Genomic DNA, 27,913 nt, shown 5'->3' on the forward strand with positions numbered 1-27,913 from the left:
CGGAAGGGACACCGTTTTCGCGCAGAGCCCTCGCTTTTATACACATTTTCAAGTAAATAAACTAGATTTTCTGCCGTAAAGCAAGCTCATTTACCCGAGGCAGCAGGTTAAACGGCAGGCCTTGAATACTGTGGGATTCCTGTGTGAACAGTAGCAGGAATTTTAGCTGGCGTTTTAATTTCCCATTTTAACTTTTAGTAAGCGGCGTTTTCCGCCGTCTCTCCTCTCTTTCTCGCCCCGCTCACTCTCTCCCCCTTGTGTGAGTAGGGGCCTTCACAGCCACGAGGTGCGTCCGTACAGAGGGAACAGGGCGATGGCGGAGTTTGGTAATGGACTGACGGAGGAATCCCTACTAGATTCGGACCCTGGCCATCCTGAACTAGAAGACCCGGGTGTCGGCGATGAGGAACCAGGGTTAGAAGAGGGAGAGGCCGCGATTGAAGACCCGGTAAGTGAAGGGCATTGTTGAAGCCACGGAAGCGCTGCATGAAAATCGAGACGGTGGACGCGTTTTCCGTTTGACCGCGTTGCGGCGCATCTAGAAGCTCCGCGCTTTTGATTTTTCCTCCACAAATCTTCGCACATGGAGGTGTTCGCCGCTTAAGTCGCCAGGTCGACATTAGCCCGCCATTGTGGTTCACGCAGTGCAGTAGAAATGGGTGGTGACGTGCGTGGTGCCAGGAGCCATCTTGGCGCAGCAGCGGTGCCAGTTTCTCTGCGCCAGAGAGCATTCAACCCAGTGGGGGTGGGGAAGGGGGGGGTTCTCGTCGCCAAAATGCGAGATGGAGATGTAGGAGACGGTCAGGGGCAAGGGTAGGAACAGGCCGCCGCCATTAGCCGCTGCAGTGCAAGTCTTTCTGCTTGAGGAGGCGACCTACTCACGGTAAACACGCCTTTTTTTTATTTGATCAGCGTCGCCATATCCCGGCGGCTGCTGCGTTTCAAACAGTGGTGCACATGTAAATGATCGAGTTGCATCGGATTAGCTTAGCTTATGCATTAACATCCAGTATTGCTGGTTATCTGATCACCACACATTGAAAGCCGTCGTGCATCTCATTTGCCACTGGATGAAATGCGGCACATGCTGTTATTTGACCGTACCTCGTTAGCATTATCAGTGTCCATAATGATGCAATGGCACTGACTGAGATTGCTAGTTAGCACGCTAGCTGGTTGCATCAAAGCTAGGGGTGGAGATGGCAGACGTGCCCCTGGCTCGACTGTCCGCAATTCGCGTTCACGTGCTGCCTCGTCTGTTAGAGCACATCGTACGAGTAATTGGATGCAAATCGTTGTATTAGATGCATGGAAAGGGGTGGTGACGTCGGATGGGTTGGTCCTAATTGTTTAATACCTGTACACATATTGATATGCACATGCTGTGACATTTCTTCCACAGCATGTTCAGGTGTGCTAAAATGTTTCGAGCACGGTCGACCAGTGTGAGCTGGTGTGAACGCAGAAGCAGGGGGTTGCGGTATTTGAGGGGCTGGGTTTGCATCCTGTGTGTATTGTTGAAGGCAGGGGAGTGATGAAGCATGTACTGAATATGCGACAAAATAGTTGCCACTAAAAATAAATCTGAGCTAGCCAATTATATGTATCATAATGCTTGACTACATGCTTGCTGTGAAATAGGAATTCCCCCCCCCCTCTTCGATGCACGTAAGGCTATGCACTTGACGATTGTTTTTTAATTGAAGTATCAGATTCTAGGTCACTTTGCATTGCAACGGTAGCGCTGTTGCCTTTGATGGTGCCACACGGCCGTCCTCATTAACATGAGCTGCCTGTCACTTAGCAGACATAAACCAATGTCCGGAGAGAGATTTAAAGGCACTCTGGAGGGTTTTTTGTAAGTCATATATGGTCTCTTTCAGCCCATGACATCTGCTGGTGTTCTGGGACAAGTTCATAAAACTAAATCCAGTCAGTATCAGCAGCATCCCTGGAAGGAGCTGGAGCGACTCCCAGTATGCTGCAGTGCAGCACTGTCAGGAAGAGATCGCTGCAATATGAAGAATTGCACCTCTCAGTTTAATAATCTGGAATATGTTTTATTTATTTATTTATTTATTTGCGCATCGTCTGCTTTTGAGATTTCTTTCCAAAGGAAGTTTATTCTTGTTTCTTTAATAGACTATAAATAGCATTTATGATGTCTGATCACTTTTTTTGTTTTGTTTTGTTTTTTGATATGATTGGTGATAGGTTACATGTCAGAATGAAAACAACTTCCAAATGTCCTGACCCTGAGTGGAACCTACAAAAACCTTGAACCTGTTTTTTTCTGAGCAGGATTGGCAACTGTGTAGACAACTTTTTGAGGCATAAATCGTGATGATCAGAAATCAACAACTTGCACTTTCCTCCTCCCTAAAGGTTAATATCATGTGACTTTATCCCCTCACTTGACACCATTAGGTCATTGGACATCACAATATATATGCATGCAAAATTGTCCTAGACTGCAGCAGGATTTTCCTCAACTGGCCTTGTGTCATTCATGTATAGTGGTTAGATAAACATTAAGCTTTAATGTCTGGCGGTTGGTGCTTTTTGTATGTCTCTAGTTCATTTTTTGAATTAATGGTTTGCTGGGAACTTTTAAAAGTGTCTTTCATCGTGAGGGGTTAGGTTAAGCACTAGAATTACATTTGAGTAAAATTTAATGTTAGGCACGTATTGGTTAGTCATTCAGTTTAAGGTTGTTCGTACAGAATTGTGTGTGTGATATCCTTAGATGCCGAGAAGGCTTTTGATCAGGTGGAATGGGAACATTTATTTAGGACTATGGGAAATTTTGGATTTGGTAATGACTATATATCATGGTTTAAACTATTATACGCATCCCCCTTAGCTTCTGTCCATGCGAATCACTTCTATTCAAGATATTTTCCTTTACATAGATCCACCAGACAGGGTTGCCCAGGGTTGAAGAACGCCCTGCTCTTCGTGCTCGCCATCAAACCACTTGTCGCTTCTTTACGTCAGTGCCAGGCCTAAGAAGGGATAACCCGAGAAGATGCCGTGCATAAATGATCTCTTTATGCTGATGACCTCCTTTTATATATTGACAACCCATCATCTTCGCTATCACATGCCCTGTCTATTTTGGAACAATTTGGAAGGTTCTCAGGTTACAAGTTGAACTTAGAAAAAAGTGAACTTTATCCTGTAAACCCAGCGGCCCTCAATATCCCAGCTACAGCATTTCCCTTCAAGAGAGTGATATCCCACTTTAGATATCTTGGGGTTGTGGTACCTCTCTCCTTTCATATGCTATTTAAATTAAATTTCACACCTCTGATCGAGCACTGCAAGCAGGACATACACTGCTGGCGCTCCTTACCTCTCTCACTAGCTGGCCATATTAACCTAATTAAGATGAATATTTTTCCTAGATATCGCTATTTCTTCCAAAGTATTCCGATTTTTATTCCTAAAAAAACATTTATCACTGGACCAAATCCTCTCTGGATTTATATGGGATGGCAAAACCTCACGTATTCGTAAGTCATTTCTACAAAGGCCGAAAAAGTTAGGAGGTATGGCCATGCCTTACTTTCTTCACTGTTATTGGGCTAGCAATATCAAAAGCATTATAATGTGGGTCAGGGATGGTGCAGAAATTCCAGTTTGGGTAAAATTTGACTTTTTAAAAATTGAAACTCCTGTCCTTAATCTTGGCCCTTTACCACTTAGTGCTGGCTCTTTTGAAAATCTTGTAGTTAACCATACATTAAAGATGTGGTTATAGTTTCGCAAACATTTTGGGTTGCAAAACGCTTCACTTCAGGCTCCTATTTTTGCAAATCATCTTTGCACCCCCTCTATGTCAGACCTGGCTTTTTGGGCCTGGCATGGGAAATGGCATTAGAGTTGTTAAAGAGTTATATATAAATGGAGTATGTGCCTCATTTTAAAAATTGCCAGAAAAGTATGCCCTGCCATGCCCCCCCCCTTTTTTTTTTTTACATTTTTCCTTGGTACCTTCAAATTAGGCACTTTGTACAAAAAGGCTAGCACCCTTGGATGTTCTTTTAGGATTTAATACTAGTCTCAAAGGGGCCATCTCCTGGATATATGATGTAATTAACACTATTAACCCAAAATCTCCCAACAACCTAAGGACAATTTGGAAACAAGACCTAGGCCTGTCTTTTGCAGAGGACCAGTGGACTTCAGTTCTTGATCTAGTACACTCCTCATCTCCTTGTGCTAGACACGGTATAATACAATTCAAGATAGTTCATCGTCTTCATCTCACTAAGAAGAAACTGGCTAGGATATACCCAAACATTGATTCCAACAGTGATGGATGTAAGCAGGGCCCGAAATTAACATTCGCCACCTGCCAAATGCGAGTAGATTTTCTGATTGGCGAGTAAATCTCAGAAGCCTACCTGCCACATGGCGAGTAACAAAAAAGGTGAAATCCAACCACTTAATCCCCCTCCCCCATCTCTATCTCTCCCCCCCCCTCTCTCTCTCCTTAGCAACAGCAATAACATAGCAACAACAATAACGGAAATTAACCAATCAAAAGTGCATTAGAACAATAACATAGCAACAACAATAACAGAAACTAACCAATCAAAGTGCATTAGAATGTTGATAGACGCTACTGGTGGGTAACATTGTGCACACACTCGAAAGAAATAATGACGGCAGCACCCGTCAAACTCAGTACTAGCCTACTCTATTCTTTTAACTAACATTAGCGAGCAACACCAGTTATGTGGCGATATTTAGAAGGGGCAAAACCACCACCTAAAAGACAACCATGCCCCAAAGAGGAGGAAGAAGCCACCAAACCGAAAAAAATAAAGTTTATTGAAAAGTGGAGGTATGACGATAAAGGAGCAGCGAGAGGCTGGCTGGAGTATAATGCACAGACCGTGATAATGAGTTGCTCCGTCTGTCGTCAGTATGCCAAAAACCGTAGCAATTCGTTTGTCATCGGTAAAAAGATAATGAAGGTAGAAAACATCAAGGAACATGAGACCTCCAGATGTCACATTACCTGTATGAATGCCTTTCGGGCTCAGTCGGAGCCTCTCCTCGCAACATCCTCCGTAAAGGCGCTGATAGCCATGTCCGAGCAGACCAGCATGAGAATGCAGAACATGTTTAGGACTGTGCATGCCATTGGCAAGAAGGCCAGACCACTCTCCGACTTCGAATGGATGTGCGAGTAAGTGAATTTAGTTGTCATCTCAAAATATCCTTATACAGCGTAAACAAAGTGCTGGCTGTAGTTAACGTTAGCCAGCTAGTACTAGTATGTGACACCTAGCTTGCACTAACATTAGCTGTGTGCTAGCCTCAACACCACGAAACAGGTTAAAACTGACTGGCGGTCCAAGGGTCTGTGGTGGTGTAGCGGTCTAGGCATCGGCTTTGTGTCGATGCGGTTGCCCACTGGGGACCGGGGTTCGCGCCCCGGTCTCGTCGTGGCAAGGCGTCTCCTTCGAGACTGCCGGCCAGAGAGATGCAGTTGGCGAACGCATGCAGTACGAGGGTGGGTGTTTGAACTAAAATAGGGATCAATTGGCCACTAAATTAGGAGAAAGGGGGAAAAATCAGAAATACATTTATAGAAAAAAAACTGACTGGCGGTCCAACCTCAACTCAGACACATACTCGTATCTACTGATGGTGCAGCAGTCATCTCCCGAGATCAGGGAGTATGACCCAACCAGTGCTGTTGATCTGTGGCACCAAGACTCTGTCAGGAGCAGGAGGCCAGACTTCATGGATGGTGCAAAGAGAGTGGCTGCTGTAGAGTGAGAAGTAGTCTGGGACTAGGGATGGGCACGTGGAGCACTCGAGTAGTTATAATAATACTGCAAATAAAACATGAAATCATACTTGTAACATTTAATTGTTTAACCATTGACTAATTTTACATAAAAATATTTTGCTTCAGATCTGCTATTGTCACATTTTTAAAGGCTTTTATTCAACACAATACCTTATTCTCTCATTGATATGTACTGAAAACGTATGGCACAAAAAAAGGTTACTAATTATTTTGGCCGGTAAAAAAAACATGCTTGGCCGGTAGATTTTTTCATCTACCAGTCCCCTTGGCCGGTAAGCCAAAAAGTTAATTTCGGACCCTGGATGTAAGACTACCACTGCAAACTGGTTGCACATGTTTTGGTCATGCTCAAACCTTCAGACTTTTTGGAAAAAGGTCTTTGAATCCCATAGTAGTGGCATGTATAATATGACAATTGTACCTCAGCCCATTATTGCCCTGTTTAGACTGAGCTCAGAGGATGCCGTGTGGTCGACTGAAATGTGCAGTGTGGTTGCCTTTACTACTCTGTTAGCTTGACGTCTCATCCTACTAAATTGGAAGAGAGTGGTGCCACCATCCCATACAAGATGGCTAAAAGAGATTGTTTTACCTGAAGTTTGAAAAAAAAAATCAGATTTACATTGAAGGGGGATGCAAATAAATTTGAAAGCGTCTGGAAGCCTTTTCTGATCTACTATGATGACCTAACCCAAGTAACAGATTGAGATAGTTCATAACCTAATCATTTCTTTGTTGGAGCAGAACTGTAGCAGTCTAATTAAGAATTAGTTTTAAAAGATAAAAATGAGTGTATTTTTTTATTAATTTAAAAAAAATTTTTTTTTTTTTTTGCTTTTCTCCCTTGTCTGTGTTTAATGTGAATGAGGTCGTTGTATATCTGTCATATATGTATTTGTACTTGACGCCATTTCGGAGGATGTTGGGGGGGGGTGGAGACGGGAGGGATGGCAATAATACTGGATTTATTTCATATGTGGATTCTGTGATTTGTAAAATACAAAATCCAATAAATATAAGTTAAAAAAAATTACATGTGTTTTGAAGTAAGTCGTTAAAAATAATTGCATGCATGCATGTTATTTTTTTTCGTGAAAAATTTAATGCATGCCTTATTTCAATCAAAGACTACAGTCCTGGATGAAATCTCAGCATTTCTGTGCAAATATGTTCTGCATTTCCTGAAAATAATCTATAAACATTGCACCCCTGCTGGTTAAACTCTGCCATAGGTGTGCAGTCCCAAACGGTTACATGTTCCAAGTACGTCACACATGCACAAGTATATATTTATTTTTTGAAAATATGTTTATTGGCATTTACAATTTTGGCATATTAAACAAGTCACATATTGAGTAATTTAACACAGTAAACCCCTCACCTCCCCCCACCCAACCTTCCCAGATCCTCAAGGAGAAATACAGATTAAAGAAATAATGAAATTACATACAACTAGATCGAAGACAAAAAAAGTTCAAGAAAAATAATCCGCATGGTTCACCTATACACAAAAAAATCTCTCGGTTTACAGTCTGTACTAGTTGGGCTGTTCCTGACTCGAGTCAAGAGGGCACCCCAGTCTGTTACACTCGTTAAAGTGTCAAAGTAAGTCAGAAAAGGCATCCAGACTTTCTTGAACTTGTCCCTGTTACCCCTTAAGGTACATTTGATCTTTTCCAACTGAAAATAATACATAATATCCCTGATCCATCTCACATGGGTTGGGGATCTTGAGCTCTTCCAATTTAAGAGTATTAGGTGCCGAGCTAGTAATGTAGTAAAGGCCACCAACTTATACATGTTAGATGGCCAGTCACAGTCTTCCGGTCTCACACCAAGTATGGCAATGAAAGGATGTGGATCATTAGTTGTACTAAAAATTTCGCTTAAGGATTTAAATATTGCTGACCAAAATGTATGTAGATGAGGGCATGTCCAGAACATATGCAACAAGGTAGCTGGTGCATGTTTACGTCTGTCACAAGTGGGGTCGATGTTGGGGTAAATTTTGGCCAATTTAGCTTTGGTAAGGTGGACATGGTGAACAATCTTAAACTGAATGAGCCCAAATCTACTGCATGAAGAGGAAGAGTGTACCTGATCCAAAACTGCATCCCACAGATCATCAGGGAGAGGAGTACCAAGATCCTGCTCCCAGAGGTTTCTAAGGCTAACCATTGGCTGAGGATTTATAGTAGATAGTTTATTATAGACCCTTGTGATGGCGCCCTTGAGACTAGCCTCTGTGGCTAATAGTGTATTGATTAATGTTGTCAGAGGTATCTCAGGGAAAGGCTGGAAACCCTTCTGAACAAAATGCTTAATCTGTAAATAGCGGTAGAAGTGGGAGTGGGGTAGGTTAAATGTTTCTACCAACTGATTGAATGAAGCAAATATCCCATCAAAATATAAATCCTTTATAAATCGAATTCCATTCCCATGCCATGCTCGAAAAGCCATATCTAACTTGGCAGGGGTAAAGAGGTGGTTTGATGTAATGGGTGTCATTAAGGAGGCTTTTTGTAGACCAAATGTTTTCCTAACTTGAGTCCATATTCTGATTGTATGAGCTGTAACCGGATTTTTGTGTGCTGTGCCAATTACTATTGGTAGTGGTAAGTGACTAAGGGATGAATAGGAAGATCATGGGATTCTATCTTTGCCCACTCAGGTGTGTGCTCAAGCGAGCTGCTTTGAACATGCATGACAACCTTCTGGATATTACTAGCCCAATAGTAGTAAAGAAGATTGGGCGTAGCCATCCCTCCCAGTGCTTTGGGACGTCGTAGGAAGTCCTTGTGTATCCAGGGCTGTCTGCCATCCCAGATAGTTAGAGATCATCCTGTCAAGCAAGCTAAACTGTTTTTTCGGAATGAATATAGGAATGTTCTGAAAAAATACAGGAATTTAGGGACAATATTAAATGCACCCAGCCATTGATAATGGTAATGTGCGCCAGCGCTCCATATCTTGTTTGCATTTCTCAGTTAAAGGGGAGAAGCTGAAAGGAGCGAGGAACCATAATCCCTAAATATTTGAAATTTGAGGTCACTCTCCTGAAGGGGGATATAGAGGCAGGGATACCAGGGGCCGTAGGGTTCAAAGGGAAAACTTTGCTTTTTTAGCAGGTTCAACTTGTATCTGGAGAGGTTCCCAATTTGTTCCAGCTTAGATAGGATAGAGGGAAGAGACAGTGCAGGGTTGGTGATATATGAGAGAAGGTCATCAGTGTATAATGACACCTTGTGTACCCTACCACCTCGGATTATCCCTTCAAAGGCGCCACAATGTCGTAAGGAAGCTGCAAGTGGCTTGATCGCTAAATCAAAAAGCAATGGGGAGAGGGGACAACCCTGTCTTTTTCCCCTATACAGAGGGAAATATCTTGATTGTACCTCCTTAGTTCCAACCGATGGTAAGGGGTCGTTACCTTATAATTTAACCCAAGAAGTAAAGTTGGGTCCAAAGCTGAATCTTGAAAGTGCGTCGAAAAGGAAACCCATTCCACCCGATCAAAAGCCTTCTCCACGTCTAAGGCAACTACAACTTCAGGTGAAGCAGATTTCAACTGGGTGTGTATTATATCAAAAAGCCTACGAGCATTATCAGAGGAGTGCCTACGCTGAATAAATCCTAATTGATCGGGTGAAGTAAGGGGTGGGAGAACCCCTTCAAGGCGCTTGGCTAAACATTTCTCAAGAATTTTAAAATCCACATTAAGGAGACTGATTGGACGATAGGATTCACGGTGCAGAGGATCTTTTATCTTTTTGGGGGATGAGACATATTAAGGCTTGCCTCCGTGTTTGTGGTAGCTGACCATCCGAGAGGGATTGATTATACATTTTCAGGAGTAATGGGGAGCGTTCATTTGAGAACTTCCTAGAAATTCCACTGGGAACCCATCTGGCCCAGGTGTTTTCCCCAACTGCGTACACTTGATGGCTTCCCGAACCTCTTCCACCATCAAACTACTATGTTGGACTTTTCTGCATCTCTTAAGTGTAGGTAAATTCAATCCTTGAAAAAAGGAATCAGGACCGTTATAACACTCTGATGTATATAGTTTACCATAATATTCAGCAAATGTATCATTAATTTGTTTATGGGCTGTAACCGTGGAACCTGAAGTGGTCTGTATTTGTGTAATTTGACGCAACACGTATGCCTGGCATGCCTGGTGAGCCAAGAGTCTGCCTATTTTGTCCTCAAATTTATAGGTAATGTATTTAGCCCTTGAAAGAAGATGTTCAGCCTTAGCTGTTGAAGCTAAGTCAAATTCTGTCTGAAGATGGATCCGCTTTTGGTAAAGTTCTGGGGAAGGTGAAGTGGCATATTGTGCATCCAATTGGGCTGTGTTATCACTGAGGTCCTTTAGTTTGGAAATATTTTCTTTTTTATTATGTGAGGAAAAATTAATAATTTTGCCACGCAGGTAGGCTTTCAGAGTTTCCCAGAGAGTTCCATGGGAGATATCTGCTGTAGCATTTGTTTCAATAAAAAACTCTGGGTGCTCAAGTACCTAACAAATTTAGAGTCAGAGTAGAAGAGAGTTCAGGTGCCATGCTCTGCATGGCGTGGGTTGTTCAGGGAAAGACGATTCAAAGGAAAGGGGAGCATGATCAGAAATGATAATACTATGATACTTAATGTAGTAAATGATGGGCATAAGCCGAGTGTCAAGAAGAAAATAATCAATTCGGGAATAGATGTGGTGAACCGGCGAGAAAAAAGAAAATGCTCTTCTGGTTGGGAAACTGAATGTCTATGGGTCAAATAACCCATATTGTTCAATGCAATTATTAATTACTTTGGCTGTCTTGGACAGTGATAGTGGCCTGGTGGCAGAGCAAGCTAATATGCGATTGAGGACACAAGTAAAGTCTCCACCAATGATTAAAAAATGGATGTCCACATCGGGTAGAGCCAAGAAAAAAGAAATAATGAAAGCATCGTCATCCCAGTTAGGTGCATATATGTTTGCCAGGATTACGGGTTTGTTTAAAAGTTTGCCAGTAACTATCACATATCTACCATTTGGATCAACTACAACTTTTTCAGTTTCAAATCTTTGTGTATAATTATAGCGGTTCCCCTGGCCCTTGAATTAAATTTCGAATGAAAAACCTTCCCTACCCAGCTTTTCCAGATTTTGATGACATCAGCGTTATGAAAGTGTGTTTCTTGAAGAAATTATATACTCACGTTTAACTGAGAGAGGTGAGCTAGTACTCCGTTTCTTTTCACTTGGTTGTTTAGGCCCTTCACATTCCAAGAGATCAGATTAAGCTTTCTATTCCTAACCTTATTCATTAATGAGGGCAGTGGAACCATATAGATTGGTTAAATCCAGGGAAGGAAGAGCCTTTTGCTCAACGAGAGATTGATGTGGGTGAAGATGGTTGAAGTTGTAATGGTGAACTTAACAAAATACAAAGCAAAAAAACTATGAAAAGATAAACAAAAATTCAGACGAGGATATTCCCCCCTCCATAGCACTTACCCAAACTAAATGTTGTAAAGCCCCACATAGTACACAACCGCTTAAGATGCCTTAAACCTAACACTATTGCATCTTGGCACTCAATAAATACCAGAAATGGAGGTGTAAACTTACATTGTTGGGGGGGATAAAAGAACAGAACACCCAGACTTCGCTATTAGTGACAGCCTTCAAATATAGGAACGAGTGAGAATTAACATACATCTAAGACTGGATCATGTCATTGGCAACAGTCTGGCATGGATAATAAACACAGATTACAATTGTGAACTGAAAAAGGCTGCCAAAGACTTAAACCGATCTTACAGATATATTATTGGCAACTGTCTAACATAGGGAATAGGCACAATTTACAAATTATTGTCTAGATGACCGCGAGGAAATTGTTTATTTTACCCGCGTGCATATTGTGATGGAACGTCTGCACTTCAAAGGACAGGTAGCCAACTATTTCTCCAGCGGGGGCATATCTTCACTCCCAGTTTGGATGCGTCTACTCTTGTTAAGGCTAATACCATTGGCGCTTCCAGAGCCCTGCCGATATTAGCCTTAACAGAGGTAGACGCATCCAGCAATGACACTTGAACTCTTGTTTGGACCCTTCAAATGTGAACCGGAGCGTTGCAGGATATGCGAGAGAGTATTTCAGGCTGGCTTCGCGAAGCGTTTTCTTTACTGGCTTGAACAGCAGCTCTCTTCCGCACTACGTCAGTGCTAAAGTCCGGGTAGAAGCTAATCTTTGTCCCACGATATGTCTGCTGCCCCGATCTCTCCCAGGATAGGCGCAGAATCTGTTCCTTAGCTTGATAGTTATGCAGGCCTACGTGTGATTGCTCGAGGGGGCCCATTTGGCTGCGGTGGTCTGAGGGCGCGATGAGCACGGTCAACTTCTGGTTTATGAGGGAAGCTGTCCGTGCCGAACACCTCGACCAGGAAGGATTCTATAAAGTAGGGGGAATGGCTGCCTTCAATTTTTTCTGGGAAACGAACAACTCTAATATTCTGCCTCCGTGATCTGTTTTCCTGATCATCCAGACGAGCGTGAAGCTTCTCGTTTTCAGCCTTCAGGTCTGCATAGGAGCACTCCAGTGTAGCAACTCTGCTATCCACGTTGTTCAAACCATGTTCCACCTCTTGGATTTTCACTACGTGAGAGAAGATTGTGGATTGTAGTGTTGCGACTGTGCTTCGGAGCTCAGAAAGGATTTCGTCCCTCGTGGTGTCGAGCATTCCCTTCAAGTCGCCATGGGCAAGTTGCTGAGGGTTAGCCGCTGCGACATTAGCATCGATAGCTTTCAGGCTAGCATTAGCTACCGTAGCTTTGCCTGTGGCTGGCCGTGTGGTATGGTTATCGTTAGCCGAGGCCGCGTGTTTTCTCGGGTTTGTTGCTCTCGTACTGGACTTACCACTTGTCGTGCGGTCTTACATTAGCCAAATTTTACACCAAACTCTTATATGTATATATTTTTTAAAAAAGCGTGAGTGTTCGGTTAAAATAAATTGACGTATTGATGTAAGTTATTAAATTAGCAATACGTGAGGAGCGCTTGAGTTTGCGTTTTTACTCCGCCATGACACCAGAACTCCTTCGCAGAAGTATAAATGTTACCAGAATCAGAATACTGTATTCATCCCCGAAGGGGAATTGGGTTCTATAACAGACACTCAAGTTCTAGTAAGAAAAAACTAAAAACTAACAAGATACAAGATAACAAGAAAATAGAAACCAATAGAAACAAGATAAACAGAAACAAATGGAAATAAAAGATAAAATAAGAAATGAAAATAAGAACAAAATATATCAACAAGCATGGTGCACATAACACTGCATTAATCAGAGACTGTCTGGTCCCAACCAACCACAACCGCTTTGTTGTCCACTATCCAAAAAGAAGAGTCCAATTTGGAGCATTTTTTTTCCCCAAAGATGAGTAGGGGACATCTGATACTTGGGTGTTGTTACTCTTGAATCATTGTATAGACTGATAGCTCAGTCTTGAAATTGGTGCTGTTTAACAGGAGCTGGAGGCAATTAAAGCCCGAGTGAGAGAGATGGAGGAAGAAGCAGAGAAGCTGAAGGAGCTACAGAACGAGGTGGAGAAACAGATGAACCTCAGCCCCCCACCAGGTAGGGTGTGTGCGTGTGTGTATGTGTGTGTTGCCAATTTGAATGGGGTAATTTTCTTGTTTTTACCGCAGGATGGAATTCTAACCTACCTAGGAGGTTGGTTGAGTGGACAATTTTTAGGCCACCTTTTCTAGGCCCCTCCCCGATTGGGATGAGCAGTGTGGTCATCCCAAAATAGGGCTGCTCAGTCACACGGGGGGTCTGCCGAAAGCAGCTGCCAATCAATCCCATCTGCTAGTGACCATATACCCCATACCACTGATGTGCAGGGCTCTGACTCGGAGCTCCCAAGCCAAATCTACCCTGCTCCCGTCGCCAGACACCCCAACACCACCAGACTTCAACCGAATATAAGGCCGGATATTGTACACCATGGTCAGAGGTGGAGACTTACGCAAGGAGGTTTTTAGAGTGCCACAGGGGGTGCACAGTCCTCAGTAGCTCTGTCTTTGCCATGCCAGATTGGTTCTGGTGGCAAGGGCTTATACTCAGGACCACTGCAGCTCCGAGTTCCCTTACCAAGTTTGCCTGAGGCCACGAGGTGCCCAGTTAGTATATGTGGCCACGAGGAGGCCTGGCAGGGGTCTTGGCAAAGGAGAGGTTATGTACTGATGGGGGGTAGGCTTACGCACAGGGCTGCTTCTTTGTTCACCACAAGGACTAGCCAGCAGCAGCAAACTGTAAGCGAGAGGTTAGAAAAGCAGGTGGTAAGCAAGCATGCATCTTTCCTCTAACTACTGCACTAGACGCATCACATCACCCTGTGCGAAACACACACACATCTGCTGCCAGAGTCACAGTGTAGTTTCAGGAAGAACAGGAGTACTGGGGGATATGATTTTCACAGTAAGACAGCTACAAGAAAAGTGCCATGAACATCAGGGCCTTTTCATGGCTTTTGTTGACCTCGCCAAAGCTTTTGACACTGAATCGAGAGCTACTTTGGAAAATCTTTTAGAAAGTTTGGCTGTCCAAGCAAATTTGTGAACATTCTGTCACAGTTCCGTGGTGGCACGGGTGGCCATAGGAGGACAGGAATCAGCACCCTTTAATGTATGTACTGGAGTGAAGCAGGGGTTGTTTGCTGGCACCGGTACTCTTCAACATTTACCTCCTATGTGTCAGAAAACTTTTTCATCAAGATCTGGAAGACAGTAGTGGGATCACAATAGACTTTAAGCTAGATGGAAACCTCTTCAACATCCGAAGGTTCCAGGCAACCACCAAGTTGTCTGCAGTGCACGTCCTTGACCTGCAGTACGCTGATGACTGCGCTCTTGTAGCTCACACACCAGAAGACCTGCAAACCATCCTTGCCGCAGTTGTGAATGCCTACAGCAGGCTGGGTCTATCAGTCAACACCACCAAGACTTGTTATGCCAATGGAGGCCAGCCCCCCACCCACTACGCCTGTCTTCACTATAGAATACCAACCACTCTCAGTTGCTCCATTTTTCAAATACCTGAGCAGCATCCTTTCTGAGGGCTGCAACACTGAACTAAACTAGTTTCTGTAGTTTGGCAAAGGCCCTTGTATTGCTCAACTGATTCCAGTTGATCACATGGCAGTTTAAGCTTTTTCACCACATTTCTTAGACCAAATATAGGTATCAATCTATAGTTTGAATGTTTTTTTTATATTTCACTAGGATTATTCTTGTGTCTGAAGTTGTATGCTTTCCTACCCCCCCCCCCCCATGTGCAGCTGGCCCTGTCATCATGTCCATCGAGGAGAAGATGGAAGCGGATGGCAGATCTATTTACGTTGGAAACGTAGGCCATTTTCTTTACTTTCACATAAACATGGATATGGTTTTATTAGTTGGAATCATCTTTTTTTTTTTAAAATTAACATGCTCTTAACTAATGTTAAAATGCTACAGATACTCTTGGTTCATCCTTAATCTTTCTTTTGGTGAGCGCTTTTTTGTCTGGTTGCGTTTCCTGTTCAGTGCCAGCTGTGGCTGACTCTTACTCAGGCAAATTTTACGTAAGCTTTGAAATGTTTGTGGAAAAAAGATTTTTAATTGTGTGTTTCTGTAGGCAAATATGCTTCCTGAACATAAAATGCACCTGGTGAACACAATGAAACCAACTGTAATTCTTTATGGTGCAGCATAATTAACAGTAAAAAAAAATGCTCTTACTGTTTTTTATAGTTTAAAGTATTTATCAAGAAGACCTTTCTGCCTTTGGTGTGTGTAAACAAAAAAGAAAAAATATATATATACATACATATATATATATATATATACATATATATATACACACACATACATATATACACATACATATACATACATACACACACATATATATATATATATATTATTTTTTGCAAAAATTTATTCGGATTTTCTTTTGCACATTCGTGTAACTGAAAATACCTTGCAATTTGCATAAACATAGTCATTGAAAACTAGCTATTGACTTTTAATGTCCACTTGCTAAATGTATGGATTTACTTATTTTGAGTACTGAACATATTGATATACATTCATCACAGAAAGTTGAGTCAATTCATCTGAACACGATGTTTATTGAGAGAGAAACGTTTGATCACTCATCTAAGTGACCTCTTCAGTCTCAACTGACTGCTGGTATCCCCACCCTTATAAACAATACAGTGGCATAACGACCGAAAACGATAGGAAATTCACTAGGCCATCTATGTGAAAAGGGAATGACCATTCCTGAACCGGGGGACTCGGTTCAGGATCTGTTGCCATCTTACAATGCTGTGATTGCAACCATTCCCAAATCTGATGTGAATAGTACTACACATTGCCATTGAAATTCTAGTTAATGCGCATGGCAATTTGCATATGAAACCGATCATTGAGTGATGAAATGTTTCTCTCAATAAACGTTGTGTCCAGATGAACTGATTAAACTTTCTGTGATTTTCTTACCTAGATTATTGCGCATGCATAAAAAAAAGATACATTTGTCTTTTTGTGCAACTGCATTAGTTCTGTTTGACCTTTTACCTTCTCCGTCCTCAGGTGGACTACGGGGCCACGGCAGAGGAGCTGGAAGCTCATTTCCACGGCTGCGGCTCTGTCAACAGAGTCACCATCCTGTGTGATAAATTCACAGGGCATCCCAAAGGGTGAGGACAAATACAACTACTTGTTCGTCACGAACTGGACATTCTGAAGGGCGAAGCAATAAAACATCACTTCTGTCTGTGGATGCAATTTTCTGAAGTGTCAATAGAATCTATCCACATACTCCTGTCTCAACACCTGCTGTGACAATGCTGGTCTGGTCTTGTGTTTTCTTCTTACTCCTAGCTTCCTCAAAAAAAAAAGAAAAGTAAAAACAAAAACTTATGTGCTGGATTACCTACATCTTAAGGTCTTATTCATTTATTTATTTTGGGGGTTCAGTAGCCAGTGCAAGTCTTGCTTAACAGATATGCTTCTTCCTCAGTTTTTGTTTTGATTTAAGGGGTTAAAATTGCCACTGAAAAAAAACATGCTCCATTCCCAGTATCTCAACATGTCCAGTTTTACTCATACCCTAACTCCAGCTCATATTCTAATACCAATTAATATTTCACCTATTGGTAGCTCTTAAGTTCTGCCTACTACTAATCACTTCAACAAGATGCTTAAATTTGGTTTTGTAGATATCAGATCACTATCTACCAAAGCCTAAATTATCTAATTCTTGAACATAGTTTTGATTTTATTAGGACATGGCTGAAACCAATTTTTTTGCTTCCCTTAAATTAAGCTTCCCCACCTGACTATACTTATGCCCATGTAGCTCGGGCAAATAAACAAGGTGGTGGTGTCGCCTTAATATATGTCTACTTTCAATTAAACTTCTAAACTTGAATCTAAATTCCAGTCTTTTGAGGCTCTTATCCTAAGTCCATCTCTCTCAGCCACTAATATGACTGCTCTCTCCAGATTGTGATACTCTTGCACACCTCCTGGCCCTTACTATTTCTTGGAGAATTTGTCTCGGGTCTTGTTACTCATTCTGATGAGATTCTAATTCTTGGTGATTTCAATATTCATCTGAATAAGGCTGCTGGTCCTCTTAAGTAAATTCTTTCTGGCACTTGATACTTTTGGGTTTGTTTAGGAGTCGACTCATTGCAGTGGTAACACCCTTGATTTGGTTTTATCTGAAGGGATAGCTGTTTCTGATCTGAATGTCTTACCAACCATATCTGCTGTCAGATAATTTTCCATTAAATTTGAAGCATTATCCTGTTCTTTTAATGTTGGCACAGATGTAATTGCCACCCGCCACATTGGTCCTTCCACTGTAGCTGCATTTGGCCAGCAGCTGCCAGAAGTCTTGGTTCCTGTCACTGTAGAGACCAACTCTTGAAAATTTCACGAGTGACTTAAATGTGGTCCTCTAGTCTCCTCGATTCAGTTGCACCTCTCACTACCAGAGCTAGGCTACTAAAGAGGCCTACACCCTGGTTTAACGACGAGACGTGCTCTTAAGCAGGCCTGCAGGAGACTGGAACGTAAATGGCGAAAATCAAAATTGGAAGTTTTTTCCTTTTTACCCAGCTGTTGTGAAAGCAGCATATCTCTCTCGTTTAATCAATATTAATAAACAATCCCAGATTTCTCTTTGACACTAGCTAAATTTACTAAAAAGCAGACATCTATTAGCTACTCTCCATTCATGGGCCCATGAGTTTCTAGACTTTCTGCATTAAGGTTGAGATCATAAACAAAATTTCTTCAACTCCAGTTGCTTATGCAGATCCTGTCTTGCCAAAATCATATCTATACAGTGAGTCACTGATGGTTCCAGTTTTTGAGGCTATCTCTGTTGATACTTTGACTAAGCTCGTGTCAGGTTCTAAACCAACTGCTTACTTGAACCTTTACCAGCAAAACTTTTTAAAGACCTCTGGCCTTTCCTGGGACCTACAATGCTAGACATTAATTTATCACTTACTGTTGCCAGCGGTTTTAAGACAGCTGTTGTCAAACCTCTACTTAAAAAACTGCACCTCGATCCAGGATCTCATAATAACTATCGACCAGTCTCTAATCTTCCATTCTTTTTTTTCTTTTTTTTCTGTTTTTTTTTTGGTGGACGGAATAGACCGCTACGCTACCCAGACGTCCCCACCATTCTATTCTTAAAGTACTAGCATGAGTTGTGTATCAATAACTTTCGACCCATATAGGAGAAAACTTATCTATATGAACCTTTTCAATCGGCTTTCAGGACCTGTCCCTCCACTGCAACTGCTCTGACCAGATTGGTGAACGATCTGCTAGCTATGTACTCTGGTTCCATCTCTGTGCTTCTACTACTGGACCTCAATGCAGTCTTTGATACCATTGATCACTGTATACTATAAGACAGAATAAGTTGTAATTTTGATGTCTCTGGTTTAGCTGTCTTGGCTTAAGTCCTACTTATCTGGAAGAACGCATTGTCTGCTATAATAAAATTACATCGAAATTCTCTGACTTTAAGTATGGCATACTTCAGGGCTTGGTTGTTGGCCCTCTACTTTTCTCTCTTTATAGTTCACCTCTTGGCCAAATTATATGCAATTAAGGAATAGATTTCTGTTGCTATGTGGATGATATTCAGCTGTATGTGCCTATAAGGGCTGATGGGTATACTCAAATGACTAATTTAGAGGCCTGCTTGCCTGCTGTGAAAAATTGGATGTCTCTAAATTTCCTGCTTTTAAATTGGGATAAAACTGAGATGCAGGTTGTTGGCCCTGCCAGAGACACCAATTTGATCAAAAAACAATAACAATCGACAGCTGGGATTTCACAGTGTCGCAGCCAAAAATCTTGGTGTTAACATTTGATCTCAGCCTTTCCTTTATTAAGTACATTAAAGAAATCACCAAGACGGTCTTTTTTCCATTTAACGTAACAGCTAAAATTCGGTCCTCCCTGTCTATGGCTGACATAGACATAGAGACTCTTAATACATGCATTTGTTTCATCCAGGCTTGACTACTGTAATGTTATGTTTTCAGGTCTGCCACATGCTAGTACCACAAGTCTTCAGACGGTTCAAAATGCTGCTGCTAGAATCCTAACTAAAACTAGAAAATTTGACCATGTTACACCAATTCTTGTCTACCTTCCTTAGCTTCCTATCCATGTTAGATCAGACTTCAGGGTGCTTCTGCTGACTTATAAAATCCTAAATGGGCTTGCCCCGCCATACCTACACACACACACACACACACCCACACACACAATTCCCTTACATTTGATGACATTTGGGTCAAATTGTTCCTTTTTCTGTCATGTATTCAGTCATGTTATTAGCTACTTGATAATTGGTCCTCGAATACATGTTTGTTTTTACGTGTCAGCTTCAAATGACCAAAATATGAGTGCTTGGTAATATATTTGTTTGGTAAATATACAGTATAATTAGTAACTTTTGTGTGTTTTGCTTGCATTGAGTTCAAAATGTTTATTGTTATCCCTATAATTGATTGATCAATGGTTGTAAATGAAGCTTGTGTTTTTGCAGGTTTGCTTATATTGAGTTTGCAGACAAGGAGTCTGTTAGGACGGCCATGGCTTTGGACGAGTCTCTTTTCAGAGGAAGGCAGATAAAGGTGACGGAATATTTTTCTCCCTCTTCTATTCATTTTGAGATGTAATGTAGTCACCACACAATTGTTATTGTTTCTACTGATTGGGCAGTAAGAAAGTGAAAGAAAGATGCTATGAGTGAGAAAATGAGCATTCCAGTTTTTCTCCTACCCATTTCAGTTTGTTAAAGATGCAAAAAATGGGTATAGTGGAACCAAAACTGGGACAAAACCCCAATCATCACTGCTACAAAAGGTCAATAAGCCTTTGCTAAACTGAGCCTTTGATTCTGGAGTGATTGACAGAAGAAAAAAACTTTTTAAGAGGGAAACCAAACATAATGACCACATTTTACATATTGAGATTTCTTATCTGCATTTTGGTATTACTAGGAATGCCTTGTGTTCATTCTAATGTTTGTATGTGTTTAATCGGTTGCATCTAATTGTATGAAATTTGTCACTGAACATAAAGCCAAGGCTTAGGAGACTTAACATTTATTTGGAATCTGTAAGAAAAATTTTGAAAAAGAACATGGAGTTAATTTTGCTCTCACATTGAAAGTGTCCATTCGAGGAAAATCAAACCCACAGCAGTCAAACAAAAATAAAACATGTAATTTGTTAAAACATTTTTTTCTCCAAAAGTAAGGGAAAGGAGATCTTAGACAGCCAGGACTTGGGAGTATATCTAACTGTCCCAACCCTTCCTCGTCAGGTGGGTGCCAAGAGAACAAACAGACCAGGCATCAGCACCACAGACCGCGGGTTTCCCCGGGCCCGCTTCCGCTCACGAGGAGGAAGTTTCTCCTCATCACGCGCACGCTACTACAGTGGCTACACACCACCCAGGGGCAGAGGACGGGCCTTCAGGTGAGCTGATGCCGAAATGTCCCACATTTTGACATCTTGAGAGGTCACTCCCAGCACATCGCTTCATTCACTATTTCTGACACTGAAAGGAAAGAGCAAGATCAAGATGAAAGGGTAAAGAACTTTATGGGTAGAGGCTAGGTAGAAAGAATACTGGGGTTGTCTACACCTGTAGCATAAACCCTTGCATCTGCGTAATGTTTTGCAGGAGCAGTTCTACAGATTAATTTGTATGCATGTCAGATATCCATAATCCATATTCTGTTTGGGCTTCTATGGTGGCCCCAAAGAGCTTAAAAAATGTAAATCCAATTGGTGTCATCTAATCTTAATGATAGACTTAGAAAATAATTACAATTACAGCACAATTGCCTTTTAAGTACACAAATATTTGAATAAGAATGATTATTTAACTATTTAACCTTCTTGAACAGATGCTGTAATTATCACAGGAATGAACTTTAATCTCAACGATATTTATTCCTGCCACCTATTATTTTTATTTTTTTTGGGCCCAAAAAAAAAATTCTGGAAAATGTCAAAGCTAGTAAATTTCCACTTTTTATATACAAAGAGGACAGGACAGAAGCTGTGAGGAAGAGAAGAGAATAGTGAAGTAAGCACTCTGGTCAGAGACCACATTAGCAGAACTTGAAAACCTGTCCTATTCTTTTAGTATGTGGATGTAGAGGAGTAGTTTGTGGATGGGATGAGGTAGATAGGGTAAGTATGGACTGGCAAGTAAAGGTGAGTTAGTAAAAGTTGGGAGAGGGTTGCAAGGAGCTAAGAATTGATGCACTTAAGGTCGTGTTGGCATATGGACCGTTTCATTCCAAAATGTTACACATCCAGTCTGAGAAATCTGTTGCTTGAAATTCACAAGACAGTAACAAACTACTGATACCATAATTCACATTCTCAACAATGTTAGTTGTATGGTCTCAGTGTTGCTTATCACTTAAGTTAAATGTCAGTCATCATTCTGTATAAGTAGATGTTGCTTTTCCAAATGACAGATAACTCATTTTGGAATGAAAGGCTTTATTTCAAAGGCTAGAGGGGAGTGAATCGGAGATTATTCTAATACACATGCGCACATACAAACATGGCCTCCGGCCAGTTTAGGAAGCATATCACATCTGTTATGGGATTGACTGGATTTGTTGCACGCTGCATCATGTGTCACTATTTCAGTGGAGGCAAGCAGACTCTCTGTGCATGGCAATGTGTTCTTCCCAGGCTGTATGCAAAGGAGGTTGGTCTTTTGTGTCTGTTGCTTGACAAAACAGTGTCTCGACACTTAATGTTAACAAAAAGCTAATTTAGCTTTTTGTTCAATCTCAGTAACCCCCCCCCCCCCCATGTCTGTCTTCTGTCTTTTTTTGTATGGAATTATGGGGAGTTGTCTTTAAATCGGGCAGTTTTCAGCACAGGAGGATGTCATTAGTTTTGTTTTACCTCAAGGCTTGTATTTCGTCATGTCCACAGACATGATTTGATAGACCCCTTTTTGATTCAACGTAGTCTTAACAGTTTGTGGTAATTTGTATTGGACACATCTCTCTTCTCCATCGCAGTTATGTTTATTACTGTTGCAGCCGGTGATACACCCATGAAATTTTCATAAGCAAGCCTGTTGTATTCAGTAATATACTTTTCCATTTATTTATTTATTGCAGTATATTCATCCATTGCTAACCAAAGAATCTATGGGTCTTCATGTACTTGTGTCAGTAAACGGGTGTGTTTTTACTAAGTCTGTATGCTGTAAAGCTGCCCACTGTTTATGTAAAACCTGGTGTGAAAAAAGTGCCATGCACTGGGAGTCTGGTAGTTCACGCTGGAGTGTCTGTCACAGTGTGAGGTGTTCTGTAGTTACTTGGGTCAGATCAGTGTAGGAAGTTCAATGAGCTTCAGTGCAGAGCTCCCCATCTGACCTCTCTCACTGGTTTATGAATGTAACCTGAATTCCACTTTTAGGCCAAGTAGGAACTAATTGAGAACAAATTTGTCTGTGGCACATGATCAAAGGCACTGCTTGCTTAATTTAAAGCAAAGCTGTACATTTTCTGTCCAAGCATCAAATATTGGCAAAGAATCACAGAAATGTTGAATATTTTATGTATGCAAGTCTTGGCTAATGTGTGAACAATGCCACTGAGAGAGTGGACCAGGGAACTCCCAGTGGGCCCCATGGAGGAGCTCTGTCCATGGAGCTGTGTTGTTTGGTTCTGTGTAGGTCTTGTGAGATTGAGACGATTTGCGGTGCCATGCACGCTGATATGCATGCTAACTTTCAGGTACATGCATTCAGCTTTGAAATGGAGAGATTCTGACTTAATGACACCAGTCGTTGTAAAGTATCTGTACTCATTCATGCCTCAACTATTGGATACTACTAATTTGGTAAATATGAACATTTATATCTGATGTTAAAGCAGCAGTTACTTGAGTAATTGAAAGCATGGATACTGCAGTAAAACTCAAGTTGGGATCAAGGATGTCAAATCCTTCAAACTAACTTTTTCATTCATTTTATTTATACTTTCTTGTAGTCTTTGAAACTTTCTTTCAACTGAAAATCATGTCTGCACATCAGTCTAGATTTTAATAATCCCCAGACAAAGTTGCATCTCTTTTCATTCCTCTGTGTGAAAAGGCGTCTATGCCTCAAGGTCAGAGTCTCTCTAATCACTCTTTGCACTTACCCAGCCACTCCTACACATACCAAGAACCCCCCGGCCCTGCCGGTTTGTTCACTAGGATTTAGCCCTATCAGCAAGACAAGGCACCCTTGTCTGAGATGGATTTTGATTCAGGCCTGGTATTTAATGAAGTCTCCCACAGTTAAGTGTGTTGATCAAGGATCGGGTCAGCCTTGTATGAACAAGGGTGTTCACAGGATACTTTTGGCTTTTTCAATTTGTCTAATTTTTCCTCAAAAGAAAATTTTATTTGGCAAAAGGTTCTCTACACTAGTACTTTAAGAAAAAAGACTGTTGCCTTGACATGCTACATTAAAAGCCAAGTTACCTTGTTGGCTGTACTCCTTTTGTTGCTAAAGAACAAATGTTAAGATAAATGTTTGCCCAAGAATGTCAATAATTGTCTGACTGCGCCAGTCATTTCCACAATAACTTAAAGTACCCTCTCTTATAAATAGATTTATTTTATTGAAAGTATGAGAAATAACATCAAAGTTCACCTTAGATTAATCACCCTTGACTAATCTTATTAACTCACCTTCTGAGAATAAACACACCTGAGAGCCATTCTTGATGAATTGTATCCAGAAGGCGACTTTGTATCTGGCTTTTATCCGTTCCCTTGATCTGTTGACGCTACATCATGTAATCCTCATTGTAGTCCTCACTTGAAAGAATAAGATGTGCCTCATCTTAAACCACCATGTCTCTCTAATAAACGGTGCTGTCTTGTTGTGGGTACATCCATGTTGAACAGTAACACTTGTTCACTGACAAAACCAGTCTTTCCATTAACTAATTGAGCTTGGGAAGATTTCATATGGTTTGGATGTCATGTCTTGGCATGATGTTCTGGGAAGCATCTTGCTGTTGAAATGAGCCATGGTTGTAGTAGACACAGAGATGGAGATATGAATGGCCCGCTAGTCAACAGAAGCCATTCTGTGCGGGCTCAAAATTTCCTCACTTTCCAAAATATGAAGGAGTGCTAATGGAGAACACAGACAAGTATAGCTGCTAGTGTTGTACCTGAAATACCTGACCTCTGATTGTAAGACCACAAGCAAAGTAGCTCTTTGGTTTCAGTGGTCTTGAAGGAAATCAGCCTGTGCTTCTGAAGTATATTCACTGAATGTTGTGTCCAGATGAACGATTCAACTTTCTGTGATATATTCACTTATTTCATCCATTTATCATGGTCATCATCTTCCCACCCATTGTCTTCCCAAACTCATGTAGGGATGTTGGATCTCCTAGATTTTAATAAGACCTGCCATTAAAACACACACACCCCTACACAGTGTTCACTCCCAGAAACGAGGGTTCATTCCTGCAGCCTGACCTCAGCATCTAGCCTAAACAACCGCTGGTTTCAGCTCACTGTAATCTTTTGTTTGTGGCCAGCATGTGTGTGTGTGCGTGCGTGTGTTTTCTGTTTTAGCAAGACAAAGGAAGCCACAGGTCTGATCCTGTGTGTTGTGTGTGTGTGTGTGTGTGTGTGTGTGTGTGTGTGTGTGTGTGAAAGAAAACTTGTGGCGCTGTTCTATCTTCCAGTTTGTTAGGTGTGTATGTGCTCGGCTGTGTCGGTGTGTGTATATGTGTATAAACCATGTGTTGCTGGGGGGTATATGTGTGGTGCTGTTTGTCCTCAAGGTCTTTCCCTACAGTGACCCCAAGAGGCGGCTCTCACAGAGAGACGGAGAGAGAGAGAAAGAGGGAGAGAGAGCTTTTTCCGTCCCCTCATACCCACACACTAATCATTATCCTGATATCTGGAAATTTTTAACACTTTTTCACCGCTGGTAAAGCTGCTTTCAGCTTCTTGCGACACTGTAGTGGAATCTGTCACTTAGACTTGAATTGTTCCAAGCCAATTTCCTGTAAGACAAAAAGCACAATACCGTTAAGATGGTATAAATGTCCATTTAGTGATTTGTAAACACTTCCTATTTAACCTTTTGTGGTGCTTTTTTTATTTTTATTATTATTATCTCCCCCCCCCCCCCCCCAGTATACCTCAGGGATTGAAATAACTTCGAGACCCTTTCTGTACCTGCAAGCACACACATACACATATCTACCAACTATACTACCACACCTAGAAATTGGTGTCCGTCTTCTTAAGCCAACCAGAAAAAAACTCACCCTCTTTTTCTCTCTCTTTTCCAGGGGCCGAGGGCGAACAACATCGTGGTATTCCCCTTACTAATACACCCCCCCCTCCCCAAACACTCCTTTTACTATCTCTCCACCCCACCCATCCACAATCCCATTGTGGGGTGGGGGGTGGGGCAAAAAAAGAAAACCCAACCCAACCCACCCCAACCCTCCCACCCCCCACCCCAAAAAAAAAAAAAAGGAAGAATTCCCCAGAAGAGAAAAAAAGACAAAATGGAAAAAAAACACCTTCACCTGGACAGAGACTGACTGGCCGCAGTGTGCGATTGTGTGTGAGCGTGCGTGTGCCGAGGTTGATGCGGTCACCCCTGGTAAGGTATAAACTGGCCGATTCGGGGAGAATTTGATGGCTTTTTTTCTCCCCTTTTTCATTTTTGCTTAGGGGGGGGGGGTTAAAAAGTGTAAGAGAGAAGATGATGGTATCTCAGGCTGCAGATGTGTCTCCTTTGGGTCTGGCTGTGACCTCCTGCTCTCACACCATTACCACCAACACAGCCCACCCACTCTTTCCAACCACCACCAGGGAAAATCAAGCGAGTTTAAAAAAAAATGCAGCAAAAACTTTTTCTTGTATCCTACTTATGTGAAACTTCCACTAGCAGGAATGCTGTTTGTTGTGTTTTTTAAGTTTGTGGTAGTGGGAGTGTATCATTATCCCTCTTCTGTTTCTGCTGTTCTGTGACCAGCCCCCACCCCTAATCCCTACCTCCCCATCTTTTAACTCATTGTTCTCGATATCCTCCCCTTCTCTGTTTATCATCCCACACCCACCTCGTTCAATGTCCACTTTCTGGACAGCGACAAGGCGTTAGATGCTCAGTTGGGTCACGCGTGCCTACAAATGATTTTAAGGGGGAGGGGGATTTATTTTTTGCCCCCCCCCTTAAATTCATACTTGTCATTGTTAAGGCATGGTCAGAGCTCCGTCTTTTTTCTTCTTTTTTTTTTGATGGACTTCAACCGTGTTTTTTTTTTTGTTTTTTTTTTTGTTTTTGCATCCCCAACCTGTTCTTTGTCCTTCCTCCCAATCCTGCCCCTCCTCATCCATCCCTCCCTCTTTTCTCTCCCTCCTCCTCCTCTCTCTGTATATTAGACCACTTCTTGTCGTTTCAGGTTTCAGGACCAGTGGAGGCTGACTACCCCTCCCCAGGTGGCGCCGGCCCCCCCCACTGTCTCTGCAGCATCTCTCTCTCTCTCTGCTCCCGCTATGCACACTCACCCCATCCTGTCGGTGTGGGGGGGTGGGGGAGGGGGGCAAGGTGACCACAGGCCTGCTGCGGGGGGCATTTACTACAACAACAAACGCTGATGATGCTTTTACTTTTCGCTCCTCACCCACCTGCGTGCGCGCGCACGCACGCACACACACACACACACACAGGCATATACATAAACAGCACTCACACAATCACCCACCCAACACATAATTTATATACAGAGAGCTGAAGCCAAGATAGCTGAGCGACAGGCAGGCAAGTTGATATTGTGAGAGTGAGGAAGGCAGGACCAGAAAATAGGGTGGGTTTTTGTTTGTTTTTTTTGGGGGGGGGGGGGGTACCAAGGACCTTTTGGATGCCCCCTTTCTGACGATGCGCAGTGCAGTCACGGCTTGTCTGTGGAAAGATGAGGGGCTAACGGCATTGATTATTAATTTAATACTGGAGCGGGATGGAGCTTTTATTTTACGGGGTTGGGGGATTAGGGGCGGGGTTTGTGTGGTTTCTTTTTTTTTCTTTGAAAAAAGGGGCAGGGGTTTAAGCAAAAGTTTGCTTTTTTTTTAACCCATGAGTCTGTAATTAGAAAAAAATAAAGACATTGTGTAAAAATTAGACTTTGTACTGAGTTTGTTGTCAAGTATTAAGATTCAACTTAACATGCAATAATTTTGACATTCAGACATTCTTCCAACAAGGGACATTTTGGCCTGTTTTGCCCCTGTCACATATCGAACCTGAAATTAGATTTCCCAAGATTTGGTGTTTCAACCTGGTTAGATGAACAGATAGGTGGATTTGCCATGCCATCAGCAAAGTTGTCATTTATTCAAAAGCATACAAAACACGACTAGCATGCGATTTCAGACAGTCTTGATAATTTGGTAGTCTCGTCTTTAACTTCTCAACCAAGAACT

At 41.9% G+C, this 27,913-nt stretch overlaps 1 protein-coding gene across 4 annotated transcripts; it reads left to right on the forward strand.

Annotated features, from left to right (window-relative positions):
* Window positions 1-27,582, forward strand: pabpn1 (poly(A) binding protein, nuclear 1). 4 transcript variants are annotated; one of them, XM_056299395.1, is made up of 8 exons: window positions 7-52; window positions 268-448; window positions 13,353-13,461; window positions 15,167-15,234; window positions 16,467-16,573; window positions 19,963-20,050; window positions 20,745-20,899; window positions 26,896-27,582. In XM_056299395.1, exons 2-8 carry the CDS (start codon window positions 314-316, stop codon window positions 27,089-27,091), a joined length of 858 nt encoding a protein of 285 aa, XP_056155370.1. In that variant the 5' UTR covers window positions 7-52; window positions 268-313; the 3' UTR covers window positions 27,092-27,582. The 4 variants fall into 4 exon arrangements, with proteins under 4 accessions (XP_056155371.1, XP_056155372.1, XP_056155370.1 ...); XM_056299396.1 differs by having other exon boundaries at window positions 1-448; window positions 26,876-27,049; XM_056299397.1 differs by having other exon boundaries at window positions 1-448; window positions 25,774-27,015.
* The last annotated feature ends 331 nt before the right edge of the window (window positions 27,583-27,913 follow it).

Source organism: Lampris incognitus, chromosome 19, assembly GCF_029633865.1.
Source record: "Lampris incognitus isolate fLamInc1 chromosome 19, fLamInc1.hap2, whole genome shotgun sequence".
NCBI classification, from domain to species: Eukaryota; Metazoa; Chordata; class Actinopteri; order Lampriformes; family Lampridae; genus Lampris; species Lampris incognitus.

Coding starts and splice junctions, on each gene's coding strand:
- pabpn1 (XM_056299395.1), top strand. CDS start 314: ATGGCGGAGTTTGGTAATGGACTGACGGAGGAATCCCTACTAGATTCG. Junction 20,051..20,744: donor TCAGAGGAAGGCAGATAAAG/GTGACGGAATAT, acceptor CTTCCTCGTCAG/GTGGGTGCCAAGAGAACAAA. Junction 20,900..26,895: donor GGCAGAGGACGGGCCTTCAG/GTGAGCTGATGC, acceptor TTGTCGTTTCAG/GTTTCAGGACCAGTGGAGGC.